The sequence below is a fragment of the Maniola hyperantus genome, chromosome 19, assembly GCF_902806685.2.
Source record: "Maniola hyperantus chromosome 19, iAphHyp1.2, whole genome shotgun sequence".
In the NCBI taxonomy this organism is placed as follows: Eukaryota; Metazoa; Arthropoda; class Insecta; order Lepidoptera; family Nymphalidae; genus Maniola; species Maniola hyperantus.
Window position 1 is genome coordinate 3719110 of NC_048554.1, and position 16652 is coordinate 3735761.

Genomic DNA, 16652 nt, shown 5'->3' on the forward strand with positions numbered 1-16652 from the left:
ATCTGCATGCCAAATTTCAGCCCGATCCGTCCAGTAGTTTGAGCTAGATAGATCAGTCAGTCAGTCAGTCACCTTTTCCTTATATATATTTAGATGTAGGTATGCATTAGCATTTAGTTTTACTATGCATCGTGAGAGCGTGTCTATTTTTGCTTCGAACCGGTTAGGTTAGGCGTAGGCCGGTGCAGGGCGTTGTTTTGTTATTGACACAGCTATTCTATTCTAGCAGTCTAGGCCGCCTAAGGGCACATTTTAATGAGACCGTTGACTCTTTATCTTAAACTAGCTGATGCCCGCGATTTCGTCCGCGTAGCGATTCGACTGTGTTACTGTTCTGATTATTTTGCACGAATCGTAATAGCATGTCTTCAATGACACAGTCATTAAATCGGTCATAAATTATACAGAGTATACTCATTTTTTGTATAGCTTGTATATAACAGAACAGATAACGACTCCACAGCTTTCGGGCCATAATGACAATTGCTTCAGGTCATTAGTTCTAGCCATATCTTTCATTATTCTAAGTTTCCCAGCACTTTCAGAAATCGATAAAATGTATGAAAATGAGGAATCATCGAACCTGTATAACTTGGCTCAGAGCAATCCTACAACTTTGGTGCTATATTAATTGCTTCATATGACTAGTTCTAACAATACGTACCAATTTTTTTTGTTTTGTTGGCCGGCACTTAAGGCCCAAAAATAATGATCTCCTTTAATTAAATCATTACTTCCTACATCCATGATACTTCCACCTGTCCTGGCAGTTGCTCAGCTATCGTACAAATTGGTGACGCATTGCAATATCTAAATATATAAAACGAAAGGGTGACTGTGACTGACTGACTGATCTATCAACGCACAGCTCAAACTATTGAACGGATCGGACTGAAATTTGGCATGCAGATAGCTATTATGACCACGCACAACAGACGGAAACGTTTAAGTGCGGAAACCAGGCCAGAGAGAGAAGCTATTATGACGTAGGCATCCGCTAAGAAAGGGTTTTTGAAAATTCAATCCCGAGGGGGTAAAATAGAGGTTTGAAATTTGTGTAGTCCACGCGGACGAAGTCGCGGGAATTATCTAATCAAATATATGATTCATACTAGTCTCCTTTTTTTAAATGAAAATCCGTACCAATATTATAAATGTCTGTCTGGCTGCTAGCCTTTCATGGTCCCTCCGTTCAACTGATTTTGACGAAATTTCCTACAGAGATAGCTTGCATCACGGGGAAGGACATAGGCTACTTATTATCCCGTAAAATCAAAAAGTTCTGAATTTCCGCGCTTCAGCCAGCTAGGCTGATCCGTTGCGCAAAAAATGAACCAGGCCTTCTCTTCTTATACAGTTCTAGCAGTACTAAGATCGCCTTTACTAAAAATTCAAAAGGGTATACCCTTATAATACAACTTTTGGATGATGGTTCAAATCCAATTTACCTAAAGAGCCTCTTTGAATACGTAGATGGTCTAGATAAGTGGCGACCTTGCCCAATGTCAGAGCGTACGAAGCTATAATTCAAGGCCCCGCTATTATTAGGCATGTTTTCTTTGAATGGCGATAGTGTGCATGCCTATAATTATGGCGCATTAACTTAATATAAAATATTCCATCGAAAATTCAGAATTATATTGCCTCTGCGAAGTTGTTTGCAACAATGCATTCGCCTCGTACTATCATATCGTTAAAACTTTTATAGCTCGAGTTAAGAGCACTATATTTTATCTTTGAATGGGACCACTCGTATGGGTATAGTATAGTATATGGGTATAGTTGAAGACCTGGAGAGTGACAAAGAATATTAGAAAGAGCGGTTTCGTAGAGCGTCTGTAGTTGAGACCGACAAAACATGACATACATACGAGTGACATGACAGAGGCAACGCTCTACGAAGCCGAAATCTCTTTCTAAAGTACTGCCGGGTACTATGTCATTTTGTCCTATATTTATTTTAAACGTTGTGTTTTCAACAAATGAGCTAAAAATAATTCTCCATCCTGTTTGAAGCGTTATCAACCTTATCGAATCTTTATTTAGCGCCGTCAAAACACATGAATCATGGAAACTAACACCAGCTAAGGTTTCAGCGACTAATTTGTTTACCAGTTCACTTGATTGATTGACGTACTATGTTTACGTTGTTTACACTTATATTATACTAGCTTACGCCCGCGACTTCGTGAAACTCCTATTTTACCCCCTTAGGGGTTGAATTTTTAAAAATCCTTTCTTAGCGGATGCCTACGTCATAATAGCTATTTGCATGCCCAGCGTCTAGTAATTTGAGCTGTGCGTTGATAGATCAGTCAGTCATCTTTTCCTTTTATATATTTAGATATGTATATTGTATACGACAGGTCTAGATGGCAATCGGGTTATGAGGCGGGGGATGCCTCGCACACCCGCACGTCACCCTCATCGCCCGCACCGGGTTAGCGCGGGGGCTGTGCAGATGTGCGGGGCGTTCCCTAACAGATTGCCATCTCGACCTGTCGCGGACTAGATTCGAGTTACTTTTTGCGTTGTCTATAGGTACGACACTATTTTCCAGAATATTTTGCTTCGGTATTAATATTCGAAACACCACGTTGTGGCATTTGTGGGCTTTTTATTAGGTGTGAGAGTGTAATGCGTTTATTTCGGTATTTCAGAGGTATTTCGGTATTTCATGTTTTTTAGCTTATTTCGTGGTTTAACGACATATTTTAATGTATATAACGGGTACATACCACGATTAATTTTTGTTTTTATTTGTCGATATTTCAACCCAATTGCACGGGTCGTGGTCACGACGGGACTGCGGTGCTGCGAGAGATGAAATTCGAGCTGTCAAGGGCAGTAGCGAACTACCCTCTTTCTTGTTCTTCTCGCTGGAACTTCACAAAAACAAAACAAAAATTTATCGTGGTATGTACCCATTATATACATTAAAATATTTAATGTTTTGTACGTATAAAGCACACCAAAAATCTGCACTGAGCAAGAAAAAAAAATCGCAGTCAGTGGAGACTGCCGACAAAAGTAAAAAGTTAAAACTATTAAAAAGTTTTTTTTTTCATTTTTCAAATAAATAGTAGCATTAAAAGTTAAAATTTCATAATTTTTAAAATTAAACTTATCAGTTTAGTTTTTAGATCTATTGGCACTCGGAGCACACCGGTAAATTAGCATGTCGGTGACGCGGTCTGAACTTTTTCCCGTCTTATTCTATCTATGATCCCATCCCAAAATCGTGTTTTTTTTTAAATGAAAATATTACAATAAAACTTAAAGCTAGCCTCATCTAATTACTATATAAATCATAACCGCGTGGAATGGTGCCAAGAATACTGGCTGCATTTCCGCGCTGGACAGCCAGGCTGATACGTTGCGCAAAAATCGTGTTTTGTGTGCAAAAAGGTATTTCTATCTATCTATCTATCGGCTACGCACCTAAATAAGTTTAAATTCTAAAAAAGCTATAGAAGAAATAAATTAACTTCCACAAGGCATATTATGTGCTGCACTAACTACCTATGTACAGTACGCGGCAAAAAATAATTTACATCGGCCTTTAGAATGACATTTCGGCTTTGTGGAGCGTTTATCACTGTCACTGATACCTATATGACGTTTTGTCGGTCTCAACGACAGAGACAATGCTCTACAAATCCGCTATCTCCTTCTAAAGGTCGATGTACATTATTTTCTGCCGCGTAGGTACTGTAATGATAAGTAAGCTGTGATAGCCTAGTGGTTAGGACGTCCGGCTTCTAATCGGAGGTCGGGGGTTCGATCCCGGGCACGCACTTCTAACTTTTCGGAGCTATGTGCGTTTTAATTAATTAAAATATCACTTGCTTTAACGGTGAAGGAAAACATCGTGAGGAAACCTGCATGCCTGAGAGTTCTCCATTATGTTCTCAAAGGTGTGTGAAGTCTACCAATCCGCACATGGCCAGCGTGGTTGACTATGGCCAAAACCCTTCTCACTCTGAAAGGAGATCCGTGCTCTGTAGTGAGCCGGTGATGGGTTGATCAAGATGATGACTGTAATAATTGTATGTAGTCAATCGTAAATAGTACCTAGCGTTGAGGAAAAACAACACACTTGAATTTTTAATCATTGAACTTAATTAAGGCGAACGAACCTATAGGAGGCTGCAGAGGTCGTTTATTATCTCGTGTGTTAGGTACAATATTTCCTAACAGCCCCATCTGTACGACACTAATACGGCGTTTCGTGAACAATATAATTATTTTCTTTGGGTGTATTGATCCTTAGCAGAAGGATTTAGAAAGTGGAGCCATCCAGATTTTTGATGTAAATTTTGTAGGGGGAGAGCCGTCAGCCTGGCCTTGATAAGTTCTCCTATTCAGGCTCTACCATATAGTTAGAATTACTATAGAATTACTGGGCTCTAATCAACATATTTTGTCTTTAAAGAGGTAGATTTGGGTGACTGCACTCACAAAAAAAATCGGCAAAAGTTTATAAAAATAGATAAGATTCACAAATACACTATATTTTAAAATAGTTACATACTATGATAGCCACTATCGTAAGCCGCGTTCTGTAAGAATTTTTAAAAATTCCTACTACGGAATTACGTCCAATAGTAACGGCGGTTACGTACTCATCCGATCCGAGTCCGTGAAAATACGTTCCTTTTTACTTTGTATAGTAGCTTATGACATAATAATATGTCGAGCTTGGATGGCTGGAGTGAAGACTTCAGCGGGAAGGGGCAATGCACGCACAACAGACGGAAACGTTTAAGTGTGGAAACCATCCCAGAGCGAAGAAGAAGAAGACATATATGTCGTAGATATTTTTTATATCCGTATTTTCACGGATTCGGATCGTATGAGTGCGTAATCGCTGTAATTCGCAATATCCATGGAACAATTTCTTGGCAACTTCTAAAAATAATTCGTCGCATTGTCTTTTCGCCGTCGCAACTTAAAACGATTCGTTACAAGGCTACCTGTCCCAGTTTACATAATATTATTGATTTTTCAAAACGCTAAAGTAGCTAGTAGGTACATTAATTATTGAAACCATTGAGTCTCTACACATAAAAGAAATGTAAACAACTTCAAGGTTGAATTCTAGACTAAGTTCAAGGTTGCTACATATCCAGCCAAGTGTATGGCGTAGTACGAGTATCTTTAACAACTAGTTTAACAACGACCTTCCTGGCGCAGTGGTAAGGGCTTTGGACTTGTTAGTAAGCGGTCCCGGGTTCGATTCCCGGCAGGTGTTTGGTATTTAATAATTTCCAAATTTCTGGTCTGGACTGGTGGGCTTCGGCCGTATTACCACCCTACCGGCAAAGCTGTGCCGCCAAGCGATTTAGCGTTCCTATACGATGCCGTGTAGAAACCAAAGGGGTATGTATGGGTTTAATAAAAACTGCTATACCCCTTCCGGGTTAGCCCGCATCCATCTTAGATTGCATTATCACTTACCATCAAGTGAGATTGCAGTCAAGGGCTAACTTGTATCTGAATAATTAAAAAAAAGATTGCATCATTTTAACAATAATTGCTGATGCCAAATGCGGAGCTGTTTAGAAATTGTTATGAAACTGAATATAAAAGATATCGAAACCGTTATGAAATGGAATCAAATTGGAAAATTCCTATTTTCCACACCTACAACAACAATCATTATTTTGACTGTTTAAGTTTGGCTCCTTGGCACTTATTATAGATAACAAGATAATATATTATGTTCTTATATTACATTTTATTTTGCTCTGAATCCATGTATTTACCAGTGAACGACAAGATATTCTACATAGTTAGGTAATTCATACTAATATTATAAATGCGAAAGTGTGTCTGTCTGTCTGTCTGCTAGCCTTTCACGGCCCATTCGTTCAACCGATTTTGATGAAATTTGGTACAGAGATAGCTTGCATCCCGGGGAAGGACATAGGCTACTTTTATCCCGGGAAATCAAAGAGTTCCCAGGGGATTTTTCCACGCGGACGAAGTCGCGGGCATCATCTAGTTAGGTATATAATATGTTTGCTTATCGTAGCAAGATATTATGTAATAAGAAGTAATAAGTTACTTGTTTCACAATTAGTACCCTAGTTCTGCAGATGATTGTCTCATTCAACTACATTGTATGGTATGTACTAACGAATGTACACAAAATGATTAAGACAAAATACTGTTCATTGTTGTCTCTCGTATGTTCATTTTCCTATCCTTTGTTGTCTTTGCGGCACTTGATCACAATTGTCTTCCTGCTCTTAAATAAATGTATTGTAGTTATCGTTCATTTCATTCTTAAGTTTGATAATACAAACTAATATTAGATTCCCGAATGCTTTTAAGTATTAAATTACGATGTCAAGGACTGAGATATAATAGGTATATTCTATTTTAGGCACTCTATAATATCACAGATACCAATTAATATTGTGTCAAAAGTTAGACATTAACTTATGTATGTGAGTAATATTAAATCCCAGTATGCTTTATTTTCAACTAGCTTATGCTCGCGAATTTGTCCGCGTGGAATACACAAATTTTAAACCCCTGTTTCATCCCCTTAAGGGTTGAATTTTCAAAAATCCTTTCATAGCGGATGCCTACGCTATCTGCTTGCCAAATTTCAGCCCGATCCGTCCAGTAGTTTGAGCTGTGCGTTGATAGATCCGTCAGTCAGTCAGTCAGTGACCTTTTCCTTTTATATATTATTACAATTCCAATGCAGGACGATGTATTTAGGCCTTTTCTTACATTTTATTTGTATTGCAATCTTACGTTATGTTACTAAAAATCGTTTAAAAGTTGCGCATTGCGGAGATCGAAAGTGTTCTTAATGATAGATGACTTGTAGATAAACAAGCCAGAGCCCTGAGAACGAATCATATCATGCAAAACCAATTGCACACATATTTTCGATATAGTAGTTTTTTTAATTTGTTTAATAAAAAATATATTTAATTGGAATACAATCCAAAAATACAAGTTTCAGGAGTGCCTTGTACATTCATATAAGCAATATTTGGATATCATTAAAAGAACTAAACCATAAACATTTTTTTTCGAGTATTGTTACTTTTAAACTAACCCCAATATTTTAGTTTGAATTGTAAATGGTCCTAATTCGGTCGTACGCAAAACTTTCAAGTATAAAACTAAATTGAGAGAACTTTCCTATCCAAATGTTATTACAGTTCTTGCAAATCACGAAGGCGAGTGGCTCATGCTTGTGTTTAAGTTGTATCGGTATAAGTAACGTACACTGAATGTGTGCGTTTGCGAGCGCTTGCTCGCGACTGATTGGTCCGACATGCACGCACACTTACGCAATGCCCGTGTATCCAACGTAACCACAAGTAAAGTCCACTCGCCTTCGTGAATTGCAAGAACTGTAACTAACGACTGTAATGAATTAAATCCTGAATTTTAATGGCATGCTATCTATAGATTACATAATGATGCCACCTTATTGGGGATGTTGTATGCGGCCTGTCAATTTTGTTGCGAGTTTTGCGTGCAACCGAATCAGCACCCATATATAAATTGGCCGTATAATGCAGGAAGGGAAATGGGGCTACAGACGTACGATGGGCGCAATGTTCGCCTACACCAACCAGGCAGATCGAATGCTGATGTCCTACAATTACCAGGTGCAGCAGTGCGCGCGCGCCGGACACGCCAGGACTGCGGCGAGGATGAGTCTCATACATTGTCTCAGGTGAGAACTTGTCATTATCAACACTTCAACACCTTCACCTTTATATGCGCTGACAAACTATGCTCTAGTCCTGCTTCTTTTTTTAATTGACTTATTTATTTTATGTTTTTACTGTATATGTATTTAGTTTTTAACTACAATGACATGGAATTCCTTATTTTGTTTTCTGATTGATTAATGGTCCACGTTATTTGTCCCTGTGCACGGTTCTGTTTTTATCTACTTATCTAATGTATGTGTAAATCAAGTAAGTATTAGTTTCTCATTATAAAGTTTACGATAGAGAAATCATTAAGTGATTAAGTAGTAAGTGTATTTGTCTTCGTACAAGTACATTTCGCAGTTTATGCTAATTCCCTGAAATGAAATGAAATAATTTTTATTTTGCCACATATGAGTAACAATAAATGATGGTACCTACATTCATAGATGGTCTCTTCCACATTTTGCCATTTATGTATGGCGTGCCAAATATGTGGTTAAGCTTTTGCTTCCAATAAATACAAGAAAATAAATAGAAATGACCACGACAGTAAAATGTTATAAATCGTTGCACTAGTTCATTAATCTTAGTAAATAAGGGGGTCACAACAAATTTGGCTTAGTGGTCTACTCTCTATCAGGCAGATTTTCAGCACAAAATTTAACTTTTAACAATATGCTTGAAAAAATATTCTTCTTCCGGTTTAAATAAATGTTAAATATCTACAATTCAGACACCATTCTAAAACTTCCCTTGACGAAACTTTATTCGCTTTTTATTCAAATGAAAAGCAATAAGCAATAGGGTGGCAGCAATAATCTCAATATTTGAGATGAATCGCGTAACAATGTCACCCAGGTTATCCTTATCAACGGTGTTAAGTGCTACTGATCCATTTGTTGAAATAATCGTAATCTTGACACATTGTAACTACATACTTCCACAGTTGGTCAGAGTCTTTTCTCTCTTTGTTTATTGCATTTTATTAGATTAGATCTTCTCATATTAGTACCTCCATTTTCTCCACTTCACAGGATATTTCTTTATCTCCTTAGATCGCCTTAATGTTTGATTCAGCTACTTATACTGACTTTCTATTATATTTTGTTTGTATGTATATATTTCTATTATATTTTAGTTGTTGTGTATGTCTATTATATTGTATTTGTATTCATTTATTTATTTATTAATAATATGTATTTTATATTCTTATTATATGGTTTAGTATATTTAGCTATTGGTATTTAGGTTTATTATAACCACCTCCCATTGTCCATTTGTTCGTTTTCTCCCTAGCATTAAGGTTGTCTGGAAGAGATCGCTATTTAGCGCTAAATACACACACACACACACACACACACACACACACACACACACACACACACACACACACACACACACACACACAAATACATACATACATATATCTATCCATACACTTACTAACCCACAAACGTTTGCTTGATATCGCTGATGAAAATATTGTTAAGGAAGAGCGGTGTCTTCTGACACAGGAGTAGTTCGCCTACTCCTAAAAGAAGGCTCCAACCTCCTACAGCTACTGTAAACTCAAGTTATTTGAAATTAATTATTTAAATTAAATTATTTAAATTACCGCCTTTTTGTACCTATTTTTTAAGATTTCTTTTTGTAACCTGTCATTTGTGTTTTTGTGGTGCAATAAAGTATATACATACCTACATACATACATACTTTCCTTACGACTTTTCTGTACTATGTTCTGATGTCAATTGTAATATCTGACCTTGCATTTCCAATAAACGTAAAGCACTATATCATCAGGACAGTACTTTTTATAATATTAAGTATACTTCATCTAATATACTGTTACCAAAATTATTTTTTATATCAAAATCGACGTGTACACACATATATTTTCTATATTATAAAGTACCTTTCCTTTTGCACGTTTATGAACTGCAGTGCTAAATATAGCCAACCCGTTTCTGAATCAGTAATGTATGGAATGGTATTTGAGTTTTCTCTGCTATAAAGAGGCGTACATAATATGCGGACATTCGAGCATGCCAAATTGCAAGAATATCACAGTTCACAAACATGTATATCGCTGACTACTAATCTAATAATTCTAGTAGGTGTGAAGTAAATAGGTAGTTCATATTCAAAACTTGTAACTGCCTTCTGCAATACAGGGTTTTCCTAGTGCAGAGGGTAGGAAACTCGTTTCTTGTGTCTAAATTCAAAATAAATTATTCTTATATTACTGTCTATATATTTCCGGAACACCTATTTTAATTAGAGTGAGAGCCAAAACAAACATTTTTAGATGTATCTAGTGTTTTAATTCGTATTTATGTGTTTCATACGGATACAGTGAATTTAAAATATTCGATGGGTAGCTAATGTGGTAGCTAATAAATTAATTGGTCATTTTGTTAATTTTTAAATACATGTACATCAAACTTTTAATTTGTTTCGATTTTATTTAAATTTATATTTATCTGTGGTAAATCAAATGCATAGATAAATATTCATCATATCATAAATAGTCGATGATTTTTATTGTTTCCTCTGATCATACCTATCAGGTATTTCCTGTTTTGCTATCATCAGATAGAAAAATTAAACATCGATTTATTTTTTAATTTGTAGAGTTTTGCACATGTTTAAAAAATAGTCTGATGCTTGAATCGAGGGTCTGCTTTCAGAGTAATTATTATATTTATCTTCGTTTGAATTGTGGGTAGTTATCTCTGTCACTCAATCATCATTTCTAACATAGCGTTTCATGTCACACTATTTTCGCATTAATGTGGAACGTGTCTTGTAAATTGACGAATTGGCACGCGGCCGTCATTGCATGTTTGGTAGCAATTATCGGATCAACAGACATCCGAGTTTAAAAAACATCCTTTTCCCGCTCGACCGACCTTTGTCATTATTACAAGTTTTTATTGAGCTTATTTATAGCTTGACGTTTCTTACATATTTCACTACTGTCCTTATTGTCCTACCCAATTTTAAAAAATTAAATCAGATATCCGGCAACGCTTCGGCAGTTCCTCTGGTGCTGCAAATGTTCATGGGCTGCGGTAATCACTTAACATCAGGTGACCCGCCTGATCGTTTGCTCGCTATCTCTATTTTAAAAAAATATATAGGTATATCCCGGGTAATTGTATCTTTTTGCCTACTCTATATTTGGAAATGAAGGTTACTTTTCTCTCTCTGTTACCTGTTCTGTATTTATTGTATTTCCGACAGTGTAATTAGTAAATGCTCGTGAATTTTGAAAGAAAAATTAAGCTTATTTTTCTTCAGCTTCGCTAATCATGTGTCACATACTGAACCATTGTTTCACGCTAAAGTAGGGCGCCCTAGATTTGTTTTTAGATTAGGTATGTTGTAAGATTATCCAATTATCCATCCAATAACTACTACCAAAGGGCGAGATCTATAGAGCGCACTCTGACTTAGCTTAGACTTTAGAGTTAAGACAGACTTAAAACGAGACAGAGCTACATCTTTCACATAAATCTGTCTCGTTTTAACTCAATCTTAAGTCTGAGCAATGTCAAAGTGCGCTCTACAGATATCAGCCTAAGTATAGAAATGTAAGAAGCGAGTCAATCAAGTTTTGGAAGTAGTATAAAAACTTCCATCATTAGTTTTGATACCTACTCGTATAAACTGCGAGGATTCATAGTTTTCGGCGCTTTCCATAATTCGGTATTTGGCAACTAGTCAAATCAGTAACTTTTTATCAAACGTCAAAACGCGCACTTAATATGTGAGTTACTATGAAATATTGAAATGTGACGTCACAATCATTTGACGTGCTTTTTAGTTTAATCGATAATTAAAAATGGTTATTACACTTAAAACTAACAAATGGCGTGGATTTAACATATTTTGGAAGATTTAATAATCACTGATAAATAATTTATTTTTGACACAGGCAAATACCCAATTACGACATTTAACTTAAGTGAGAGTTTTTGAACAAGAGTTACATTCAGTCTCAAGAGTCTTAAAATAACGCTAATCACATCTCGTATCAATTTTGCTTGTATACGCAAATACAATGTAGACAAATTAGTTGAAACCAGTAGAAGCCAAACGGTTATCATAACTTCGCTAATAGATAAGGTGTACGCCCGGGCACGAGAGGCGTGCGTGAGGAATTTGCACTCGGCGGATATTTACGCCAAATAATTCGGTATTAGTGATGTATAGGATTATCAACGACGTATGAAGGCCAATTACTATTAACCAAACTACTTTACTGTTTATTTTCCGAGTGATTTCTGTCCTTTGTACTCTCCACTTCCCTCTACGAATATTACTACCCCTGCCCTTAACGTTTAAAACTTTAGGAGTGTCTGGCAGGGCGTTGCCACGATACTAAGTGACTGGCAATGCATGACCTGATTTCTAATACTATTCCGAAGAAAATATAAAAAAACTAGCGACCCGCCCCGGCTTCGCATAGGTGCAATGTAGATACTAATGTGGTGTCATTGATGTGTCATTGCGTCGGAAACTCTCAAATGAGAGGATTTTTTCCGACCGAATTCACATTATTTAAATTTCTCTATGGATCTATAATTTTTTGAGAATTAATCTATAGCTATGAACTTTCCTCTTGAATCACTCTATCTATTGGTGAAAATCGCATTAAAATCCGTTGCGTAGTTTAAAAGATCTACGCGTTCATACATACATACATACATACAGACGCGGGAAGCGACTATATTTTATACTATGTAGAGATTCTCTAGAGTTTATACTTTGACGTAAGATTTTTTACACCTTTATTACATGTTATCTCCCAAAGCCACCATGATCCCAACTTCATAGTCGCTGATCTTTCCTCCCTGTGTTGGGGACAATACGTTCAGCTTTTATAAAACAACGAAGGTCTGGCACCCCATGGCTCTATCTCTCTATAGTTATGTATCGCTTTCAAAATATCCCTTAATTATAGACTATGATTTGTTTCACTGTAACGACCACTTTGGAGCATGTGATTCCAGCATAATATATGTGTCATGTACTTTAAAAATCGGAATATCTTTTCAATCAGATTAAATAATATATTCACAACTATTTGTTAGGCCGCTGTCTGCTTACTTAGATAAAAGAGTTTTATCAATTTTACAAATACATAAATACTTAAGACTTATCTAATCAATGTACCTATAGTCCTACATATTTTTCGTTGCTTATCGTGGCATCCTAAAATAAAATAATTTTAATCTGGCCACATGTGATTGATAAATGTGCAGTTGGGGGGCAGTTCTTTAGTAGCCAAAATTGATAAAAACCTTGTTTTTTTGCCAAACAAGAAAAATTGTATATATTGTTATTGATTCAAGATGTAACAAAATAAATACAAAAGTTTAGTGTAGTTATTTCACTAATAATTAATTTTAGTGCGATTATTTCACTGATTATGTTTAAACGTTTATTAATGAATCACTTTTATTATTCGTATAGAGAGAGAGAGAGAGAGCCAGCGCGTGCCAGACCTTCCTTATTTTATAAAAACTGAAAGCTTCTCTACATATTGTTTGAAATTGTGGTCAACCACTGGTCAATCAATTTAGCAACATTATTTACATTTATATGTGAGAGCCTTGAGTTAACCCAGATAAATATATTTATATTTAACGATATGTGCGCAAAAAACAAAACAATCATCGCACCGCAGAGTAGATTATGTAAATAACGTATAAAATACCTATTTTGTAATTGATAGCATAGGTTGTAAATAAACCGCTGTATTACGCAAATGGACACAATATCTTCAGATAATAAGTTCAAACTAAAGGTGAGATCTCAGATGTAGTTATACGTATCAGAATTGAAACAGGTATTCGCACAAGGTTTTAGCTCGAACGTGCAAATATTGATACTTGTTTGGTGATCATAAACGAGCAAAGTAAACTCGAATACCGGGGGCAATAGGTATAACTCGGTATACCAAATACGAACTGTACCAACTCTACAAGCAAACAAATGACATGCTGAAGTAATTCCGGGCTGAATAATCGTCTATTCTTTTTTATTCAACAAGCTCAAATTTAAAGTTATTATTTTTATTAACTCGCTAGAGTTCATAAAAAAAAATTAAAATAAAATGGTGATTAGGATTACCGTTTGAGAGTTGCTCAGATAGATAAAACCTGTGAATAAAATAAAGTTCTTCCGTGGGAACTCTTTAATTTTTCGAGATAAAAAGTAGTCTAATCGGTCTCCGGATCCAAGCTATCTCAGTAGGTACCAAATGCCGCGAAATTTTAGACAGACATTCAGACAGACAACCTTTTGCATTTATAATAAGTATTATAGTGATTGTGTATACAAATTCAAAACTCTAAATTATTTCCAGACACATTGTCCAAAATGAAGGCGCCCGTGCTCTCTTCAAAGGCCTGGGACCGAACATAGTAGGCGTTGCTCCTTCCAGAGCGATCTACTTCTGCACGTATTCGCAGGCAAAGGCAATCCTCAACCAACACATACCGCCGGACACACCCATAGTACACCTGTCTGCTGCCAGTGCTGCAGGTATGACACTCTTTTGTTTGTGGTTTCCGCTATTGCGATCCTATGCCGTTTCTTGGAGATTCGGGACTTGGCAGAGTATGTCATGATTTTTTCACCATACAAAAACATCAAAGCCTTTTTATACGACTTTGATAGAAGAGGTAGGTAATAGGAACATCCTAAGAAAAAAACTGGCCAAGTGCGAGTCAGGCTCGCGCAATGAGGGTTCCGTATTACAGTCGTATTTTTTCGACATTTTGCAGGATAATTCAAAAACTATACATAAAAATAAATAAAAATCTGTTTTAGAATGCACAAGTGAAGACCTTTCATGTGATACCCCACTTGATTAGTTATCTTACTTCGAAAATTGAAGTTTGTTCGAAAATTAGTTCATGACCACAATATTTTTTTGTGTCATCTAACCCTAAATTCACGGTTTTCAGATTTTTTCCCAAATGTCAGCTATAAGATCTACCTACCTGCCAAATTTCATGATTCTAGGTTAACGGGAAGTATCCTGTAGGTTTCTTGACAGACAGACAGACAGACAACAAAGTGATCCTATAAGGGTTCCGTTTTTCCTTTTGAGGTACGGAACCCTAAAAATTGTATGAACGCAACGGGAATTGCATGAGGGAGGCACCGGTGCCTTTTCAGACAATTCTTAAGCCTTGGCTTTAGCCAAAAGTAGTTATTGGGGATCATTGGGGATTCAACGGACAAGAATGCCACATGATTTTATATCTACCTCAATCTTCGAGTAGGATAACTAGCCGCAGAGTAATCCTTTTACTCATAAATAATCATATTCAGGAGTATTCAAAAAGTGTTCCGATATCTAAATCTATCTAAATCGACTAATTAAATATCTTTGCAAGATAGACGATTCCCTAGACTACGCTAACTAGCTGTCCATAACAGATGACCTAATGGATAAAATGAATATGTTGAACAATTCAGTAAAAGCTTTCACATGATCTATGGTTATTATCTGATCTAATGCAAAATAAAGCGACCAATCTTCAGTACTTTTATTATTTATTCTTTAATTTACCAAAAAACCGTCACAGCCGGTAAAATAACCTCCATTTTATCGATGTTTATTTTATGTTGTGTGTTTGAGATAATATCATAATCTACTTGTAGTCAAGTGACCTTTATAATTTTACTTAAAAGAACGCTACATTTTCAATGTCAACACACATCGATATCTTCAAAACGCTTCTTGAAATTATTTAAATCGGTGATGTTATAGAGTTCTTGAACTCTACACAATATGTTTTTTCCGGTTTATATAATTCGTCGTTTCGATTAATGACTCAACATCCGATTTATTTTAACATCCGAATTTAATTCAACTGTTTTTTTTTTTAATTGATTTCATCTGTCTTGTGAAAAGTGGAAAAAAAAATCTAATTTTATGGTCTACATGATAGCTCTAGGATTTATTTTTGATAAACTCAATATATATTTTCATCTCGCGAAAATGTCCTAAAACTTCCTCTAGTAAGTCGGCCATATTAGGGGCAATTTTAGGGACTAGGGGCTTTTTGGGAACTGTGAAACTTTTTTTAACATTTTTTTAAGTTAGGGGTAAAATAGCTTGTGGTTAGCTCCCCGTGAAGGTGTAGACCTCCTCCAAGTTCTCCCAGTTTTCGGTCTAAGGCCTTTCTGACCCACTCTGGACTCTCTGTTGTCACGATGTCGTCTGCCCAGCATTGGATTAGTCCACCTGTCCTGCGCTGTCCAAACCGCGGCTTCATCGTCTTAGTTCACAATAGTAACGACAGATGTTTCTAAATATCCCAGGTAGCCACACAGGCAAAGTAGCAAACATCTGATTGCTATATCTGTAGATGGAGATTTCAACATCGGATACGGTTGTTTACGTACAACTTTAAAGCGGTAGGTGGTTAAATATAGATACTACAGATCGCGTGCCAATTTCAATGTGGGTCAATCTCACGGAATTAGCTATTCATTAAGGCTTGACAGAGAAATAAAATACCTCGCCATGTTGCGGGAAACCCGTGGAACCAATATAAACTATAGACCATATACTTAGTAACAATAGACATACTAGTGGCGCCCCCAGAGCAAGTTTTTTATATTTATCATAGAGATATTTATCGTAAACGTAATCTTTAGCTATCAAAGTTGACTCGAGTTAACTGTTTGGTGGTTAATGCAAGGGGGTGGTTGAAAAGTGATGACCATCGCAAAGCCTACATACGTACACATTACATACATTAACTGAATCAAAACGGTAGTTTAAAATTTTACACAGCATATTGATTTCTCTCTCTACAAGCACCACATGTATTGAATGACGTGCAATCTACTTGGCTAAATGTTTTGCACTGCACTCCACTGTAAATAAAATACCGCTTGTTTACTGTATCTGGGGATAATAATAAATTG

At 36.3% G+C, this 16652-nt stretch overlaps 1 protein-coding gene across 2 annotated transcripts in view; it reads left to right on the forward strand.

Annotated features, from left to right (window-relative positions):
- The window catches only part of Rim2 (replication in mitochondria 2), a 33359-nt gene that overhangs the window by 6733 nt on the left and 9974 nt on the right, over positions 1 to 16652 (forward strand). Inside the window, exons 3-4 of one of the 2 annotated variants that reach the window (XM_069504967.1) lie at positions 7644 to 7711; positions 14071 to 14249. In XM_069504967.1, coding sequence (XP_069361068.1) covers positions 7644 to 7711; positions 14071 to 14249 — 247 coding nt within the window. Of the gene's footprint in view, positions 1 to 7553; positions 7712 to 14070; positions 14250 to 16652 lie in introns of both variants that reach the window. The other variant, XM_034978959.2, reaches the window with a different exon arrangement.